The sequence below is a fragment of the Pongo abelii genome, chromosome 11, assembly GCF_028885655.2.
Source record: "Pongo abelii isolate AG06213 chromosome 11, NHGRI_mPonAbe1-v2.0_pri, whole genome shotgun sequence".
Classification (NCBI taxonomy): Eukaryota; Metazoa; Chordata; class Mammalia; order Primates; family Hominidae; genus Pongo; species Pongo abelii.
Window position 1 is genome coordinate 67,097,760 of NC_071996.2, and position 20,224 is coordinate 67,117,983.

At 36.3% G+C, this 20,224-nt stretch overlaps 1 protein-coding gene across 3 annotated transcripts in view; it reads right to left on the reverse strand.

Moving 5' to 3' along the window:
* The window catches only part of GRB14 (growth factor receptor bound protein 14), a 128,024-nt gene that overhangs the window by 60,396 nt on the left and 47,404 nt on the right, over positions 1-20,224 (reverse strand). Inside the window, exon 1 of one of the 3 annotated variants that reach the window (XM_002812543.6) lies at positions 14,889-15,407. The exons of the other annotated variants lie outside the window; for them this stretch is intronic. Coding sequence (XP_002812589.3) covers positions 14,889-14,951 — 63 coding nt within the window. The 5' untranslated portion in view covers positions 14,952-15,407. Of the gene's footprint in view, positions 1-14,888; positions 15,408-20,224 lie in introns of those variants that run through there. 3 annotated transcript variants of the gene reach the window in all.

Genomic DNA, 20,224 nt, shown 5'->3' on the forward strand with positions numbered 1-20,224 from the left:
AACCTGCTGAGAGAAAAACTTAATATTTTTCTTTGAAATCCATTTCAAGCCCTTATTTTTAAAAAATCCTATTTAACGCTCACACTTACCCAAAATACACATTCATCTATGAATAATGAAATTATATTTAGGTTGATATTCCACACAGTAAATCTCTGTCATCTCTTAGATATAGCCTGTAATTATGAAAATTCCTTATACAATGAATGGGGTGCCTTTGTTAAAAAGTCTCATTTAATTTCTATTTATTCCTCCTTAAAATAAATGAAACGGCCGGTGTGGTGGCTCACACCTGTAATCCCAGCACTTTGGGAGGCCGAGGCGGGCAGATCACCTGAGGTCAGGAGTTCGAGACCAGCCTGACCAACATGGAGAAACCCCATCTCTACTAAAAATGCAATATTAGCCAGAAGTGGCTGTAATCCCAGCTACTCAGGAGGCTGAGGCAGGAGAATCGCTTGAACCCAGGAGGCATAGGTTGCGATGAGCCAAGATCACGCCACTGCACTCCAGCCTGGGCAACAAGAGCAACACTCTGACTCAACAAATAATATATATATATATATGAAAAAGGAAAAGACAACTTAAGCCTTAACTCTCTAGTAGAGTTGAATATGCCTCTTGCCCAAAGAATTACCACACTAAACCTTCCTATTTAAGAAGAACTCAACTCATCACAAAAACTGCATGACTATATGGGTTAAAACTAAGCTAAAGACTTTTGTGATCATGTAAAAAACAAACAGCAGAGCTGCTCTTAAGAACCACTGAAGCAAAATATTAGTATTCTATTTCCTATACATACTAAAAGGTAAAAAAAAAATTTAAACATTATATAATCATGCTATTTAATAAACGGATATTATACATTTCTTTAATAAAGGGATATTATACATTTCCAGTGCAGTGGCCCAAATTCACAGCTTCCTTTAGAGTGAGCAGTATATTGTTCATATCAATTTATTTACAAGATCATTTGAAATGGGATGCCAACAGGAAGAAATTCTTCCTGGACCCTAAAGAAGAATAGGAAGAAATTTTCTTCCATCAAAGGATTGAAAGTTGACTAGCAAGAGAAACATAGCACTGATAAGGTTTATCTATAACAACCCACCAGCATAAACAGAGCGTCCAAAGAAGGCCAAGAGTGTACACACTGCCTGTGTTGGAAAGCCCTTCTGTGTCACTCTAATCCTGACAATCACAACAACCTTGGCCTTTGGAGTAGTTTACAGCTTCAAAAACTGCCCTAGGAGCACATGGCACCTAGCAATGCAAATTTAATACGTAGTCACTGCAGCCCTTGCAGGGATATGCTGGAAAGTGGGTGAAGCAAATCTCTGTTTTGGCTGACATTCTATCAAGGCATGTTTCTACACTTTACACATCAACTCCTCCCCTAGACTGCTCTTCATAAAAAGTAAGTGGAGGAAAGAGATTAAAAAAACTAACACAACCCATTTTTAGAATACTAGACGCAACAATGTTAAAGTACAAGAAGAAATGGTAACTTTTCAGAAAAAAAAAACCTTAAGGCCTTTTAAAGCCTCTAGACTAAAAGCGACAAAATATTTAAAATGAAAGGCAAAGGCCATTTCTAAAAATAAATAAACAACAGAAAGTCAAGTCAGTATGTATCAGCTTGCTCCCAAAGCATACTTAGTATTTCTCTGCATCACCTCAAATTCTAAGAACATATTTGGAAAGCTATAACTAAGGAAAAAAGTGAGCAAAGGCTAAGCAGTCAGCCTTTCTCCTCCTCCTTGCTGACTCCAAGGAATGGGATGGCATGGGATAGCCAGATCCTTTTCAATGTGAATTCATTCTAGAATATTTGAAATGAATTCGGCGTTGTCAATGGTCGTTTGAGAATGTCACAGAGCAAAAGAGGGCTTTGGATCTGCCATGACTGGAAAGTCATTAATTATGCCATAGGTTTGCCCCACTTATCCTTTGTTTCTTCAAGAATAGAGGAAGAGAAATCATCATTCAGCAGGTAAAATAATGAGCATGGATTAAGCATAAAACAATGAGTAAGAATCCATACGATGAAGCAAGAGAAAGAAAAAAAAAGAGCAAAAGTGAAAGAAAAAGATATTTTGGCATAGTTATCTATGGTTATCTTCTGTGTCAAAGTTTCTATTTTAGGAAATTTTAAATTCAATAGTTAAACCTAACTAAATTACTATTAATTAATTAGTCTTCGATTTAAAATAATTTAAATATTATATTTATTTTAAATTTATTTTAAATATCATATTTAAATATGACCTTACCATGATGAGACATATATAATTTTTAAACATAAATATAAATTCATTAATTTATGTATTGTATCTATTAATTATATATGTATAGTTAACATATAGTTAATACAAAATAAAAGTAAGAAACAAGGCTCACAGGAATTTGCTCTGAACTGTGTCCTAAAGCTAAGCTTATTTCTACAGCTCTTTGAAAGTTTATCATCTAACCACAGTAAAATTATAAAAGAGCTTATAATGTTTCAATATTTTTTCTTTATTATTTTTTATAGATAGGCAATGTACTTAAGTCATGTGAAATATTTTTATATCAGGGTCAGAGTAGTCCTGAATTTTTACATTCTTCTAAATAAGAAACACAGTGTCCTAAGATAACAAGAGACATTTTTAGATATCTTGAATTAAGCAATTCAGTAGTTCCCTTGAAAGAAAAGGAATGGGAAGCAATGTAGTCATTATTACTTATTCCAATTGTGTTTTTAAAATTTTGCATTTTAAAAACAAAGACTGCTCCAAAAGACCCTAACAGCTCAAGAATATCCACAGCTTTCTTATTGCTATCCTGTATTATTTTGCTAGCTGTCAAATATTTACTAAGAGAAAAACAGTACATAGTTTTGAGAAATCAGGTTGTAAGAAAAGCCTCCAATCCTCTCCACTTGCGAGGGATAGTCAAAAACACATTTTCCTTGAGCATGAACAGTACATGTTAAATTAGTTATAAGACATTACTTAAAACAGATACTGTCACCAATATCAGAATTACAAGGATTGACACAAACAGGTTTATTCCACATCCCTGTACCCCCTTTCAACTTTATTCCCTACAATCCTGTCCTCTGACTCCAATCCTACATTTTTTTCTGTTTCTTGAAAAAGTCATGCTCCTTCTTAACACAGGGCCCTTGCACATGCTACTGCTTGTGCTTAGAACATGGTTTCCCTACTCTCTACTTTTTCTGCTCCCTCATATCTTAGGATAAACCATTATTTCTGGGAGGAAGCTTCCAAAGACCCTCCAGCTTAGGTCCAGGCCCTTTGTTGCATGCATGCAAGTGTGCAACTATAATTACTATGCGTTGCCCTTCACCATAAGAACAATGTATGACATCAGGGACCACTGTTTTCTCCTCTTTATATCCCCAGCAGTGAGCAAAATGTGGGGCACACAGCGACAATCAAAACTATTCCTTCAGTGATAAAGAAACCATCATGTACACCCCTGTATGAGACAGTATTAGTGAATTCCAAAATGGTAGTGTTGACACCTCATGGAGTTTGAAAACCTCTATGGGAGAAAAGACACATGTGAACCAAAGAGAAAATTTAGGCAAATTTTCATGAAACTTATGGACTGAACAAAGGTGGCTTAGGTGACTGTTGAGAGCCATTTCATATCTGGGATTCTGAAAGAATACGGAAAGAAGGTAAGAAAACACATGTGTGGGACAAACATGAGCAAACATACTGAGGAAGAAAGGAGTGAAAAATACTCAGGAAAGAATAACCAGACCACACTAAATGGAGGTCAGCAGGGCTAAGTTATGAGGACAGGGAGTAAGCACGGGTGCCAGGCAGCCTGAGGAGGGGGTGCCTTCACCCGGTACTGCGGAACACTGGTTTCCATCAGTGCAAACTAGCCAGGGGCCACCACAATAGGAAATGCTTTTCAAGATACACAAGTGATGGGTAGCTTTTTAAAAAGTTGGCAATGTAGAAATAATTCTTAAAAATCAAATGTTATTTAATAATAAAAATGACAGTTTTACATGAATATGATTACAAAGTGGTAAGAGAATCAGGATAAATAACCACACTTAATCACTTAGGAAAGGGTTCAGCTACAATAACAGAAAGTCATTCCTACCTACAATGGGTTAGCCAGATTGAGGTTGATTTCCTTCTCACATTCGAAACCAGGGCAGGCAGCTCAGGGTTTGGTGAGGTCAAGTCACCCCTCACCAAGGCTCTTTCTGTCCTTTCACAATCTTTGAGGTATGGCTCTTATGATTAAGGTCGCAAGATGGATCATCTCCACACCACCTCTGTAAAAACCCAGCCCTGGTATAGATTTGTATATTACATTTCTGCAGTAAATTATAGGGTCACGCCTGGATAAAGAGATTCAGAAATAGAGAACTTGTATTCCTGGGGATCCACAGAGAACTTCCAGGAGTCCTGGATATGAATTCAAAATGCACAGATGAGGTTTTATGATGCATTAATTTCCCATCCAGCAACAGGCTAAAGAGGCCCAGTGTGGTCTCACTACTGGAAATGCCCTAAACTTGGCACAGAAGGGAAGTTAGCACTGTCACACCAGATAGCCTGGGGCAGTGACACTGCAGCAGCATGCCGCATCTAGGGTTCCAACCGAGAGAAAAAAAGCCTGCAGGCAAGAAGAGGCTCAGGACATCTCCTTAAAGCCCCTCCATTCACCTTTATTCTCCTACTCTATTATTTACCTTTTCTGCTCTCCTTGTCTCAGGCCAAGAGCCATGAAGAGTACTCATTCTTTGGGCCTCCTTTCTTCCTATTAGGTAGAAAGAAGGACTCCAATTCAAGTGGGGGTTCAATTTGACAAAGAGAAATTGAGCCCCTTTCAGTTGGCTCTGTTATGTGGCAGAAAAAAAGACAAAAGAAACTGCTCCAATTTCAATATAAAAGAAAGCAAACATTAACAACTAAGTTAGAAAATATCCTAAGTTATCACATACAGACACACACACACAGACACACATGTTATTTTAAGACCTAAATCCAATATGAATAATAAAGAGAGGTTCAAATCACAAATCCCACACTAAAGTTTCCGACGATTTCATCAAAGCTGTGTTCTCTGAAGTTTCAGTGTTTTTAATACTCATGCAATTCCTGCTAAGATGCCAGTGCTAATTCATCCTTGAAACGAGAAAACCTCTGCAAGTGCTAATGCTAATTCATATTTAAAGCAGAATACCATTGGCCATGCATTTATGTTGGACACAATGTTATTTCAGGATCTCATTTCAGTTTTTAAGCAATAGTTCATTCCCAGAACAGCCATAAGACATGTCTAAGTGAAAAAGTTAAAAATTGGTTCACACAGTGAGAAAGAAGAACAAGTAGGGGAGGGGTGGATAAGTGTTTAGAAGAGAGGGAAAACGTGAGGTGGAGAAAGATACTGTTTGCTAGAGCCCAAGACACATCAGACTTTATTGCAATTATTGAGTTGTCTGGCATCAGTTGAAGCCCTTTTAGGAACTACCTTATTTCATTGATTTTTTAAAAGCACATTTTTTTTCACATTTAACTTCTCTGAAACCTGGATGTAACTTACCCTTAATGGTATGTTATAGTTTTATTGGAAGTATATAAAATAATGATGCTTCTTACAACTTAAAATGCCATACAATCAATAAAATATGCTATGTTCAACCTTCCCAGGACATTTGGGGGTATTATTTCATAAACTTATAATAGTGTACAAAACATCACTTTCTAGATCCTAACATTCCCATGCAGTAACAAACACTGGGAACAACTGATATATACCTATTTTGTAATTTTACTTTTCCTTCATTTTTCTAAATATTTATTTACTTATTTTTCTTATTTTATTTTATTTTTCCATGAGTTATTGGGGTACAGGTGGTATTTGGTTACATGAATAAATTCCTTAGTGGTGATTTGTGAGATTTTGGTGCACCCATCACCTGAGCAGCATACTGCACCATTTGTAGTCTTTTATCCCTCGCCTGCTCCCTCTTTTCCCCCCAAGTCCCCGAAGTCCATTGTATCATTCTTATGCCTTTGCATCTTCATAGCTTAGCTCTCACGTATTAGTGAGAACATATGATGTTTGATTTTTTATTCCCAAGTCACTTCACTTAGAATAATAGTCTCCAATTTCATCCAGTTTGCTACAAATGCCATTAATTCATTTCTCTTTATGGCTGAGTAGTATTCCATCGTATAAATATACCAGTTTGTTTATCCATTCGTTGATTGATGGGCATTTGGGTTGGTTCCACGATTTTGCCATTGTGGATTGTGCTGCTATAAATATGAATGTGCAAGTATCTTTTTGTATAATGACTTCTTTTCCTCTGGGTAGATACCCAGAAGTGGGATTCCTGGGTCAAATGGTAGTTCTGCTTTTAGTTTTTAAAGGGATCTCCATACTGTTTTCCATAGTGGTTGTACTAGTTTACATTTTCCTAAATATTTATTTTATATCAGTGAAAGACATGCATAGAGCACAGTCTTGTAAAAGAAATGGAATCTATACTGTTTAGAATCATAAAATACTAAAGGTTACAAGGGTTCCTGGAGAACATCCACTGAAATCCTCCCATTTCACAAATGAAAAAGCTGAAGCTGAAGTCTTGACCCGCTCAAGGACCTCCAAATGGTCACCGTCCGAGCCAGCCACAGATCCCCATTTCTGGCTCCCACCTGATGCTGTATTCTTACCATTCTGTTCGTCCAGTATTTAGGCTGCTTTAAGCTGCTGCTTCTACATGACATCTTGGATAAAAGTATTAGATAAATAAACACTAGAACATAATTAGATGTATACATACATATATCCCAAAGCACGTAGCTTTTTGAGTGTCAAAAAAAGACTGTTTTTCTTTGTTTTGTTTTGTTTTTTCACTTTTCACAGCTTCTCGCCAGAATAATTGCAAATACTGAAGTAGCCAGCAGAGGGAGTCTTTATTTCTCAGTTTGTGCAAATAGAGAAAATACCATGTTTCGAAAACTGCAACCTTGTTAAAACTATGGGGTTTCCGTTTGATATAATCACAAGCTTGTGACAAAGTTAATATCTATTTTTTCAGAATCAGTAAATATTTGAATTTTTAAGATAAATGATTTCTACATATTAAACATTAATAAGAAGGATTTGGGGGGCATATGTATATATACATATGTGTCACCTCACCAGGAACCTTTCCTGGAACTCAAACTTGAAGTTTTCGCTGGGATTTCAAACAGTTATATCAAATTTTTTCTTCAAATATTGATAAAACTACCCAAGCTAATTTCAGTTTTGAAACTGCAAAATATTTAATAATTCCTGGTATTTTCCCAAACAAAGCCTGAATGTATACGTTCAAATATGCATATCTGATTAGGAGGCTTTCTGACAATGCTGTTCTTGCCAAAACAAATTTTGAATTCCTCTTTGAGAATTATCATAATGGTAAGCATTTTTAATATCCTACAGGGGTAGAAAATCTTTATCTTTTCTAGGGGTTTAGAAGCTCAAATTACCAAAAGTCTTGCTTCTTTTTTTCCTGCCAAAAAGAGATTATTATTTTCAATATTTGGCTTAGCGTTCTGGGGCACAGCCAGGAGAGCCAGCCCTACAGACCGCCCCGAGCAATAGTCTGAGACCGTTCATTAGCCCAGCTATTTTTAATCAGCCTTCACTGCCAAACGTGGAACATGCATTACAGTGTGCAAAATCATGATGCCCAGCAACTGTACTCATGGGGGTTCAGCCCAGGTGTTCACAGTGGACAGGGGATCCTGGAATCTGCTGTGATCAGATCTCAGACCCCAAACTTATTATTAGCCATGAGTTTTAGACTCCTCATACTGTAAAATGGGCAAAATGCTGGCAAACTGATAGCACTCAACTAATGTTAGCAATTATTATTATAAACTTTTGAAAGCAAAATAACGCATTTCTGAATAAGTCCCAAGAGACCCCTACAGTCCTGTTGAGCTCTAAGAAACTCTGACCTGATGGTTGAATCACTATGTCTTTGAGGCAAAACAGAGTGCACAGCAAGGAAAAATAACTAGGAGAGCAAAAGGCAGATTGGCAGAAAAGGTGAGATTCGTCCCATGAAAAGACTACAGGTGAGAGGACAAATTACTGCAGCTACACGGTGATGAGTGGCTATGCAGTACATGTGCCCAGGCAATTCTGAGAGACAGCCTCCTGTGCTAGGTGGAGCAGAGGCCTGGACCTCTGTCCCACCTCTGTCATTTATGAGCGAGGTGCTTTGGCAAAGACACTTAACTCTCTAAGCCAATTTTCCTCATCCAAAAATGGGTTTGGCCACCAAGCTTTTAAAGTTCTTATGAGGGTTAAAGTGAATGTGTAATCAATGATGAACATGTTGTAGCTGCTATTTTTTATTGTTCTGTGTGAAGGGCAATACTCTGTGTGAAGGGTATACCAAATTGCCCACTGCAGCAAGTTGGAGCTAGACAAAGGTAATGAAAAGGCCTGAGTATTATAGCTTTTCATCCCAAAAGATGAGAAACTTGGCAAAAATAAAGGAAAAGCAACAGAGAGACAAATATTAGGAAGGAAATAGTAGGTCAGTATCTAAAGAGCTCAATCTTGCCTTTACAAAAATTGTTTTTATCCAACTAATTGGTAATTAGATACCAAATTTGTGCCTTCTATGTGCTGGGCATTGGGGTCTGATGATGATCAAAAGTAGCAAGTTCCCACCATCATACAGCTAAGGTTCTATTAATAGTAACACCACTTGCCTACTGAAACAATGTCTTAATACTAGACCTACTTTTATCCCTTTCAAATATACAACCCAGAAGTCCCTGTCTAATACTCCTTAGGACGTTGCAAGGAGGAGTAATTAACCACCTATCTTGTATTTAAATCTACGTTCCAAAAGATTTAAAAATATATATTCATCAGCATATATAGTTGGATTCATTTTTTTAAATTCAAATTAGAGTCCTTTTAAAGTTACAGAAAGGAAAGCAGTGGGAGCAAGCATTTGAAAGATACATTGTCTTTCTCTCCCTGGCTGCAATCTATGAAGAAAAACCACTTTTTGTTTGACTTATTTTCTACTATGAAATCTTTGGATAACCACTTTAGGAGAATAGGGCACAGAAAATTTAAATTCTCAGTCACAGGGAAATTTAAACTGTTTATGAAACTAGTAAAACATGCCATTTCACAGGTGTGGAAAAAGGGAAATTCATATTTGTTAAGACTTCTACTATGTGTGAAATGCTTCTAAATATTTATTCTGTTGAATCCTCACAACTGTTGTGTGAGGAAGCATCATCATCCCCAAGATAGAGAAACTGATTCTCAGAGGGTTTTGAAAGAATGCTCCCAAAGCCAGGGCACTGGTAAGTGATGAAGCTGAGCTCAAACTCTGGGCTTCCTGGCTCTAAAGCATACAAATAATCTGCTACATCACACTTCCTAAAAACTCACTTTTCAGGAAAAGAAACATTTTATGAAAATGCAAATACCATTCATCTGTGTGACACCCTTCGGGGTTGAGTATGCAACTAAGTTACTCTGTAGAAAAGTAAAAAGGGCAGGAGAAATACCAAGGTTTAGCAAGAATGAGAACTCTGGATAAAAAGCAGTAACAATTCCCACTACCGCTTCACTATCACCTTCCAAGCTAGTCCACCATCTAAACTAAGACCACCATCCATGGCCTTCCACGACCCTCTTCTGCTCAGGAAATCTCTCTCCCCACTTGTTACCATACCTACAATGCCTATACAAGTAATAGAATATTATTTGCTCAAAAAGCATAGCCACATTTCATATCTGGCACCAGAATAATAAAAATCCCAGACAAATATTTACTAAATGTCTAGAATGTCCAAGGCACTTGTAGAGGAGATGGCGAGTTATCCACCAATATCCACCCTTCCTCTCTTCCTTCGTGATGAATCCTGATTCTGGTGAGGAGGGCAGTGTGCTACACTCCAGGCCCGCATTTCCTAACTCCTCTTGTATCCAGAGTTGGCCAATAAGATGTAAGCAGAAACTCCTGGTTACTCCACAATGGCACGTTAACTGGTATAAAACTCACGAGCCTGTTCTTGGTCCTTCACATTCTCTGTGCAAAGACTGTAAACAGGATGACTGGAAATTTACATTTATCTTTGCATAAAAGGAAAAAGGACCCACACTAGAGCAGAAATAATAGAAAGTGAGAAGGAGTTCAGTTGCCTGAGGACATTGTGGGGCTGCAACATTAGCTTTGGACTTATCCCTGTAAAGTGAAAGAAAAATAAATCTCTTTTCCTCCTTAATCTACAGTCCTTTGTGTTTTTTGGTTACATGAAATTACATTCTGCCCATAACTGACAAAACATTTTAAAGATTTCTTCCCTTAAAATACTAAGATCTAGTTGTAAGACCAAAAATCAAAAGACAACTTTTGGAAACCAAATGGTGGTCCAAGATATACAAAAATAAACAAGATAGAGCAATTGAAAGTCATATTGTACACACCTATAGACGGCAATATGACTTAAATATTATTTAAAAGGTAATAATAAAATTGATGTTACAGGGCTGTAGTGGTTGAACTGACAAATGAATAACAAAGGTGTGTCCACTGATACTAAATCAAGGCACCATGAAGATAAATGTGAAGCAAGAGAGTCTTAGAAGGCTTTAGGATGAGACCACAGCCTGAGCCGACACTTAGGCAACAGACAGCATTTGGGAAAGCAAATGAGCCTGGTGTTGTCTATAGGCTGCAGAGCACAATCCTGGGAGCAGAAGTGCAGATATACAGATGTTAAAAGCTGTTTGAAGCACAAGGAGGCAAACGACATGCTGCAGTGAAGGCTTCAAGGGAAGCTGGGCAGGCTGAGGGCCAGGCAGGCCCTGGGGCACGGCAAATGCTAAGGAAGCTTGGACTGATTTTGTACATATTTACAAGATTCTGGGAAAAATAGTGATGTAAGGATATGTGTTCGTTCCTCCACTAAATCACTTCTAGAAAATCATAGCAATGAGTCTAATTGTATGAGGAAAGAAATGATTATAACATGAACTATTCTCTTATATGAATGGGGAATTAGATCTTCTCATAAATGGCATTGCTCCGTATTATACTCATGAATTTACAATTTTCAAAAGGATTTGAATCTTTAAAAAATATATATCATTAAAAGTATTCCTTTTTTTCTCTGAGATTTCAGAAGACACTTTAGGATCTTGTGTGCTTATGAACATCTCCTGTAATTGTAGCATGGATGAAGAATGCAAAAATGCTTGCAAACATAACTTAAAAACAATGTTGGATGGGCACAGTGGCTCATGCCTGTAATCCCAGCACTTTGGGAGGCCGAGGTGGGCAGATCACGAGGTCAGGAGATGGAGACCATCATGGCTAACATGGTGAAACCCCTTGTCTAGTAAAAATACAAAAATTTAGCCAGGTGTGGTGGCACACGCCTGTAGTCCCAGCTACTCAGGAGGCTGAGGCAGGAGAATCGCTTGAACCCAGGAGGCAGAGGTTGCAGTGAGCCAAGATGGCGCAACTGCACTCCAGCCTGGGTGACAGAGCAAGACTCAATCTCAAAAAACAAACAAATAAACAAACAAACAAAAAATGTTAACCTGATAGAAACATGAAATATGTCTAACCGACCGAATCAGGATATGGACATAAGGCCTTCTGACCTGGTAGTGTTTCTATAAAAGAATGTGAATTTTATATTACACTTAGTTTATACTTTACAATACTTGAGCCTTATGTTAACTCTCTGGGACCTTAAAATGTTTTCTTTATGTAATGTGCCAATCTGGAGTTCCAGGTATAAACTGTCTTTCTATCACACACTCACACACACACACACACTTGGCTGCTTACAATTGCTTTCTGAATAAAATGTTTTCTATGCTAGAGCATAAGGGAGTTGGTGGAGGTGCAGAGGAAGATGAAAGGATTTGCCTAAGCTAATTCCAGACTTGAATGGCAATTATACCCACCATAAGGCAATTTCATTTCCATATTAATTCCAGGAGGTAACACGTATCTAGGAGAAGCATACTGGAAGTCACAAGATCTAGATTCTATTTCTAGCTCTGCCACTGACCTTCTGGGTGACCTTGCATAAGTCACTCAACACCCAAGAGACTCAGTCTTCTCATTTGAAAAAATAAAATGCTACAACCTAGTAATGATCTGAAAAAAATGCGATGAGGTAAAAGATTCATTCACAATGTTTGCTGAGGATGTGATCATTTCTAAGGCACATGAGGAAGCCTTCTTCACCAGAACCTTAATTCACTTAAATCAGAGAAATCAGATCCTAATAGAATTTGGAAGTGAAAATTTTCTTTCCAATTTACTTGATAGAGAATCTACCAAAATACCTTTTTTCTCAAAGATCAAGGCGTACTTTCTCTGCTACAAAATAGATCTATACCACATGAAGGGCCATGTTTAAAATTCAAGTTCCTAATCACTACCGGAGACTCTTACAGCCACTTGGATCAGACACACTACCTGATAAGAAAATTACTCCCTATTGCTATGGAGCATTTTCAGAAATGCTCTCAGCCTTTTAAATGATTAGGATTCCATTTGATAAATTATTGGTCAAGGGCCACTCATTCAGGATGAGTGAACTTTACACCAAACCTGTGGAAAAAGCACCTGCCTTCATGGGAAAATGAGAAGTTGCTCCCCAAATTCTCTGAGAAATGCTTGTACTGATTTATAAGATCATGTAAAATTATGGCCTATATGGAAAATAAATTAATTACAAGTATGAAATAACTTCTTATATTGGAAGAAAAAATTAATCATGGTGTGACCAGGGCAGATGGATGATTTTTAAATCAGAAAATACCCAACTCCTAAAATAAAAGATATTAAGATTTTCAGAACAATCAAATGGACAAAAATGGGTATTTTCTGAGTTAAAATATCAGGAGAAGCACATAATGGTGTGCTAAAATATATAAACACCAAAATATGTGCACTCACTGAAAAAAATAGCATAGATTTGAGTCTAGGGAATTTTGACTTTTATAAATATTATAATAGAAACTTGACAAGAAGCTTATTATTAAAATACCACGATAAATCACAATGATGTGACCATTGGCAGCTCAGATGTAACATCAATAATAACCACCGCTTTCCAGAGTAATCTTGTTTTCCTACTTGGCAAACAGTGCTAGTAGTTATTTTTCTAGCCAAGTTTTGCCATAACCAATTTCCCCTAGGCTAATTGTTCAAACTCCTTGAAAATTACAGCATTCTTTCCTAATGTTTTATAATAATTCTAAAATAATAAAAATAATTTACATATTTTACTATAACCATGAAAATATAAAATATTTGGTTCACAGAATTATAGACACAAATAAGACTGAAGATATTATTTACTGAAAACTCCTCAGTTTGTTATACAGATGAGGAAGTAAAGACTCCAAGAGTTTACTGGATTTGCCCAAAGTCACAGGGCTAATAAATGGAGAGTCCAGATAGTACATTTTCCATCATACCAACATGTCATCAAAAACAAACCATATGACAGAAGTTTCTTAGTCAATCTAAACTGCAATATTAACTGGATAAAGAAGAACTCAAACATGAGAACATAGACTTGATAAATGTTAATATGCCTTTTCACATCCTCAGTGAGTCCAGGAACCTATATTGTCATTATTAATGCACTGCTAAGTCCAATTCCAAATAAAAGTTAAAACCCAAAGCAAAATATTTTTAATTAAATTTGCTTACAATTAGCAAAAGGCCTCAAGAAAGATAAAGAACTCATGTTGGCAAAATTACCATATAGCTGTTCCAATGCCAAATAAAATATTCTCAGTATATAAATGGTTGACTGGATAAGAAAATAAGCTGAAAATCTAAAAATTAAAAACAGTAAAGAGGCACTTCGTTTTTAAAAAATATAGCCACTTTAACTGTTAGATTTGCCATGTTTCAAATAAATTGCAACATGACCTTTGACTTAATGGAATGCACTGATAGTTAACAGTTAACTATTAAAAGTTGAGTTCAAAAATAAACACTACAGTTTCTAGTGTCACCAAAACCATTTGGAAAGCATATTGCCAAAACTGAGTTTTAGTGCTTTCCTTCTCAATGCGACAGATTTGATTCTTTAAGAAGTCCAGTGCAATGTTCTTATTTTGGAGATTTACAAGAAAAGCTTACTATAGCTACATGACATGGTTACATATACCACCTTGTAAAATGCAATGCTGTAAGTGAGACATAAAAATAATCTTTACAAAAAACTAATAAATAAAATATTTTCATACACAGGATTGACTGCATTAATAATTAACAGAAAGCCCTTTCACAGGGGAATTTAATGGAAAGTTTTTCTTAAGCAAATACGCAGAAGCTCAATAGAAATGGGTAGAAACCTGAGAATAAACTGGTAACACATGTTTAAACAGTAAAATAATTGTATAGTCTATTCAACAATGAAGAGATTGATATATTATGAATTATGGTGAAACAAAGAAACTATTCCTTAGTAAACAAATATAAGACATAATAGCAGATTTCCTACTGAACTAAAAACAAAGAGGATGGAAGTTACAGTAGAAAGAAAAAAAAGAAAAAGTTTCAATACAGTCTCTAAATCACAATGACCTGAAATCGAGATCAAACTTCTTTTAGATGAAAGTCTTTAACTATAGCGATGTTCCAGCGCAGTATTATTTTTCCTAGTTCAATTCCAATAATATGTCCTTTAATTTTACCTACAACTTTAATGAATTATAGGCTCTTTCAAGGGTACGTAAGTAAAGCTTCCTATGTATTAATAAACACACAGTAACAGGGAAAAAAAGCAGCAAGAAAAATTAAAGAAAAAAAGGAAAAAGAAGTCACATACCCTTTTCTGTAGAATTATTGGCGTTATTGCAGGCAGAGTGACTCTTCTTGCACTCAAACTCATGCCTGCTCTTCTTAGAATGATCCTCTCTCGTAGGTCATGGACAAAATAAAAGAAATCTTTTATGGTTACTCCTTGGGAATCTCAGGGCTCAGTGCAATGAAACAACTAGGAAAGTAATAAATGTCACCCTGCTTATGTGATTCCAATCTACCCAAAGCCAATTAAGGATGGCTGTGGGACAGGACAAGGCAGCAACCAATCAAAGCCCAGAAAACCCCGCCTTTGTCCTTGGAAACACATTCTGATACTTTTGTTTATGATATTTAAAGAACCAGATTAACAGGCATCTAGTTCGCTCAACTTTTTTTCCAAAACAGTGCAATTCAATGCCATCTTTGTTGACTAGGCAGTTATGTCTTTACTAAAGCATTTCAACATATGGCAGATAAGAATCTGTTTACATTGGTCAATTTAAAGTATATAAATACATTAATAAACTAAATTTACTTATGCTATTCATAAAATTGATGAAGAGATCAACTGGAACATACAGGAGGCACAAAAAATAATCCTGAGGTTAGAATTGGCACAAAGTGTTAACTTCTATGTTATAATAAAAGAGTTTTAATATATATTAATATCTTTCATTTCCTAAACACTAAAATTTTTGTATTATAAACCTTCCAGCTATCCTTGATATCACACACTGTTAAATATTATTTTAACAATAAACCTAAATAATAGTGTTAAATATAAAGAGGGGATTAAACTATAATATATCAATCTCAAATACTTATGTTTTTAAAAAGCACAAATGTGTGTAATGTAGCATATTTCATTCCATTAAAAGCATTTAAAAAATAACCACTGCCAAAACTTTCTCAAAATTTTAATGACCATTTTGCATTTCTTCTCATAAAAACTGAAAATTTTATTCTAATGTTTCTAGGGGAGGGAGGCTGGAGGAGGTTTACAATGGAAAATATCTATAATTAACAAGAAAAATTTCAATGAAGTCTAAATAAAAAATGAAAGAAACACTCAAAAATGACAAAAAGAATTGCAACGTTAAAATCTGAGCTTTTACAATTGTAAAATCTCTTCTGGACTGACATCTGGACAAGCTTTACTGAACTGCTCAATGCTCTTCAATCCTGACCCACTGCCTTCAGCAGGAGAAGAACTGGTAATTTCTAGATTACAATGTGATTGTTGTAGTAACAAGGCAAAATGGAAGATTCTCAGCAACACAGACACAAACTTTCCATTTTGTTATCTTGACTGCTACTAGGCAGTGTTCACTTTACTGCTTTACCCATAAGTGAGTTTAATATGCATGGTGAGCTCATATTCCTCAAAAGAAAAAAGAAACACTACAACTCCAAGGATCCCTGCTTTGAATTTCAAAACCAAAAATCCCTCAGAATGGTAGTTGGGAGTGGCAGTAATGGGCTTAATATAAAAAGTCACAGATCTAGTTTGGAGGCATTAATTAATTTGATCCTTATCTAGTGAGGTTTATCATGATCTTTTAAAAGAAAATTACCGAGAAAGAAAATACCAACTAATATAGCGATGGGGGGTTAGCATTTTGTGAAGTAAAAGATTCTGTTCTAACCTTGAGCTGCTTTTCAGCAAGCCAACAATAACAAAGACCATGGTAACTAATAATTTCAAGAATATCACCCATAATATTTGGCTTTATCTGTCTTCTTTTCTCAATTTAGCCTTCAAATATTACAAAGTGTTATCGCTGCATCCTGGCTAACACTGTGAAACCCCGCCTCTACTAAAAATACAAAAAATTAGCCGGGCGTGGTGGCATGTGCCTGTAGTCCCAGCTACTCGGGAGCCCGAGAGGCAGGAGAATTGCTTGAACCCGGGAGGCGGAGGTTGCAGTGAGCCGAGATCGCGCCACTGGCACTCCAGCCTGGGTGACAGAGCAACATTCCGTCTCAAAAAAAAAAAAAGAAAAAAAAAGTGTTATCTCTGGTCTCAAAAATTTTATTGGGGTTCCATCATAATGAAAGCAATTCATTTCACTAAATTATCAAGCAAAGTACTATTTGCCAAACCCTGTATCAGGCAGCAGGAACACACTATTATTAAGACAATTAAGGTCACTGTCTCATAGTGGAATAGAGATATTAATTTTTAAGTTAAAATACCCCATTCAGTAGTAAGTTGAGACTAATAGTGATTAAATGCTAAGTATCAAGGGTGCACCAAGGTAGAAGCAACTGCACAATAGGGGTAAGATCAGGGCAGGCTTCAAGAAGGAAACGGCACTTGCTTTGAAAAGTGAATAGAGGGGAGGAATATGCAGAACTTGAAAACTGATGTGAACACAGGGTCAAGGTCTCAAAGTTTACTCTGAGGTTTGAAGTCTAGATGATGGGGAAGTTAGAAATGCTGTTTTGTATCACACCATAGAGCCTGTTAAACACTATTTATAAAATGAATGCTTCAATTCAAAACAGTATCCAGGTTCTGTATAGATTACAGTGCAATATATACATGCCCTAAAAGGGCTTAAAAACACTTAATAAAAAAATAGATGACTAGCTGCTTACGTGTGTGTGATAGGTCATCCCTTCAGAACACTGGAAAACTAAGTTTCTAAATTTTCAGGGAAAATTATGAAGGGCAAAATTTGGCATTTTGTGACCATGTTATCAAAAAGGCAACTGTCTTTGAAAAATGAAGCTTACTGATACTTTTCATAGTCAGCAGACTGAACAAGATAGCACGCTGCATACTTAAGACAGGTGGAATCTCATTTTTCTGTAATCCTTTGCAGGTGCTCATATTGACTGTGCTTTATCTTACTTCCTAGTTATTTTAGACACTGATTCCAAATTTAACTTCAGCCTATTCCTTTTTCTCATTAATTATTATAAATGACTTTGCCATTCACTAACCTTGTCACCTGAGCCTTTTCTTCAGATGCAAAATGAGGATAAAAAACTATGACCAACACTTTCAGAACTGCTGTGAGGATCAAAGGAAATCAAGTTTGCAGAAGGCCTGGAAGAGCCCAAGGCAGACACTAACAAAACACTCCTTAAAATGCCACTGCAGAGAATTGGTCTTTTATCTCCAAAAACGAAACTAACATTACAAGGTGTTTTTAACACAACAGAGTCAACAATAAAATATTACAGAATAGCACTGTACATTATTTAGAATTTTTTTTGATAATTGGATCGAATAAGAGTAAATGTTGTCACTTAAAATATGTTCATATCAATATTTCAATTAGGAAAAATAAAAATAACTATTATTGTGATTATCAACAATATTTATGTGAGCACCCCTTATGTGCCAGGCACTGAGCTAGTTTTCACTTAATGCTCACAACTCTATAAGGTACTAGGTATTGAATAGATGAGGAAATTAAGGCCAGAAGAGCAGGCAGCTAAGAAACGGTCTTGGGTTTAAGCACATACTGCAAAAGAACTTGTCCAAGTTCACAAAGTCCATAGCCACTAAGCCAGGGAGGAAACTGCATCTGGCCCTCTCCAAGGCACCCCACTATTCCACTCTACAACATGTGTTTCCACATTTTATTATTAAATACATAGCTTGATACAACATTAGCATAAAATGTCACATTCATACAGCCCTTGTTTCTGACGTACCCAAGCATTTGTTTGTTTTATTAACCTGCTTTATAAATACGTATTGAAGACCTTACTATGGGTAAAGTGCTGTGCTGTTTATTACGGAGAATTCAAAGTTAATCAATTCATGATTCCTGTTTACCAAAAAAGCTGATGCAGGGTGACACATAAACCATCAGTTATTATAGTACACAAAGTGGAATCTGGGCAGAAGAAGAATGCTATTAGGTCGGTGCAAAAGTAATTGCGGTTTTTATTATTGAAAGTAATGGCAACAACCACAATTACATTTGCACCAATCTAATACAAAAGTACCATCCAACCTCTAGGTTTCAAGTTCCCCTTTCAAATCTCTTCTCTCACTCAACTTCAACAAAGCTCCCAAAAGCATGTTCTGTATTCCCACCTCTTTGTTCATAATGTTCCTCAGTTCATTAAGCCCCACAATGAAGGCCCAAGGCCAGTCACACCTCTTCCGAAAATTTCACTTCTGTGCATCTTTCAAGGATCTCTCCTTTTTATAGTACAAGTTATCTCAGAATTGAGAGGTGGGGAAGGAAGGAAAGATGACAAAGACATATCAATTGCCCATTAAGTGTTAAGCACTTTGCATATGTTATTTCATTTTATTCTAACAGCCCTGCAGAGTAAGTATTATTTCATCTCATTTTACAGATTCAAACCCTACCTGTCCTTCCAATACTACCACTTTGTTCTTTCTCATACACCAGTTTATTCAAACTTCAGCTACTGTCTCCTATGTGGACGCATTCTATATTATTTAGAACGGAGGTTCCTTGAGGGCAGTGGCATGTCTAACTTCTCTCTGACCATCTCAGTGTCTATCTGACCGTATAAAGCCCCAGGTGGCTTTATACAGAGAAAAAAAAAAGCAATAATGTAGATGCTTCTTGAATATCAAGTCCTACAAATACTTTTTTAATCCAACCAATCTCCTGCCTCACACAAAATACAACTTGCACTGTCCTTTCATCTTTCCCTGTATCTCATACTATTGTGTTGTGCCCCCTTGGGATAACTCATTGCCTAGCTAGGTTCATCGTCTCTCTCAAAGACATAGATCAAAATTTATTCCACCAAGAAGTCATCCCTCCATATAAATCATATCATTCCCTGTTTTGTAATTTTTTTTAGGACTTAAACTTTTCCATTTCTCCTTTCTTGCCTGATACTTACTAATGCATTGTTTTGATAACTTATAAATCCTTCAACAGGCCCTACTTTTTCTACTCAACACAAATATAATCCTTAAGGTTAGGACCGAGTCTCTTATTTTCTCTGCTTCTCCCAGAATACCTAGCAGAGTGTTCTTTGTACACAGTAGGCATTATGTTCACATACAATAAATGTGGAAAGACTAGTCACTCCGGTTACGTAGTGGACAAGCCTCCTTTCTCATCTTAACAATTGTTAGCCTTATGATTTTTTTCTGAACAAAAGCACAAAGTCTTCTTTACAGGAAAATTTTGATATTCTTTCACTATCTGACACAGTTCTATTAGTGACCACTAGTGTGAACATTAAATCTAAATGTTGTCTTCAGAACACCAGTCTCAGAAAATTCTTAACATAGATTGTTGCAGCAATAAATATGTAGCCTAGATCTTCAGAGGTAAATTCAGAAACTCTGGTTTTACCAGCTCATCATACTCTACTATGAATTTTCACTTCCTTAAGTAAATGACATAG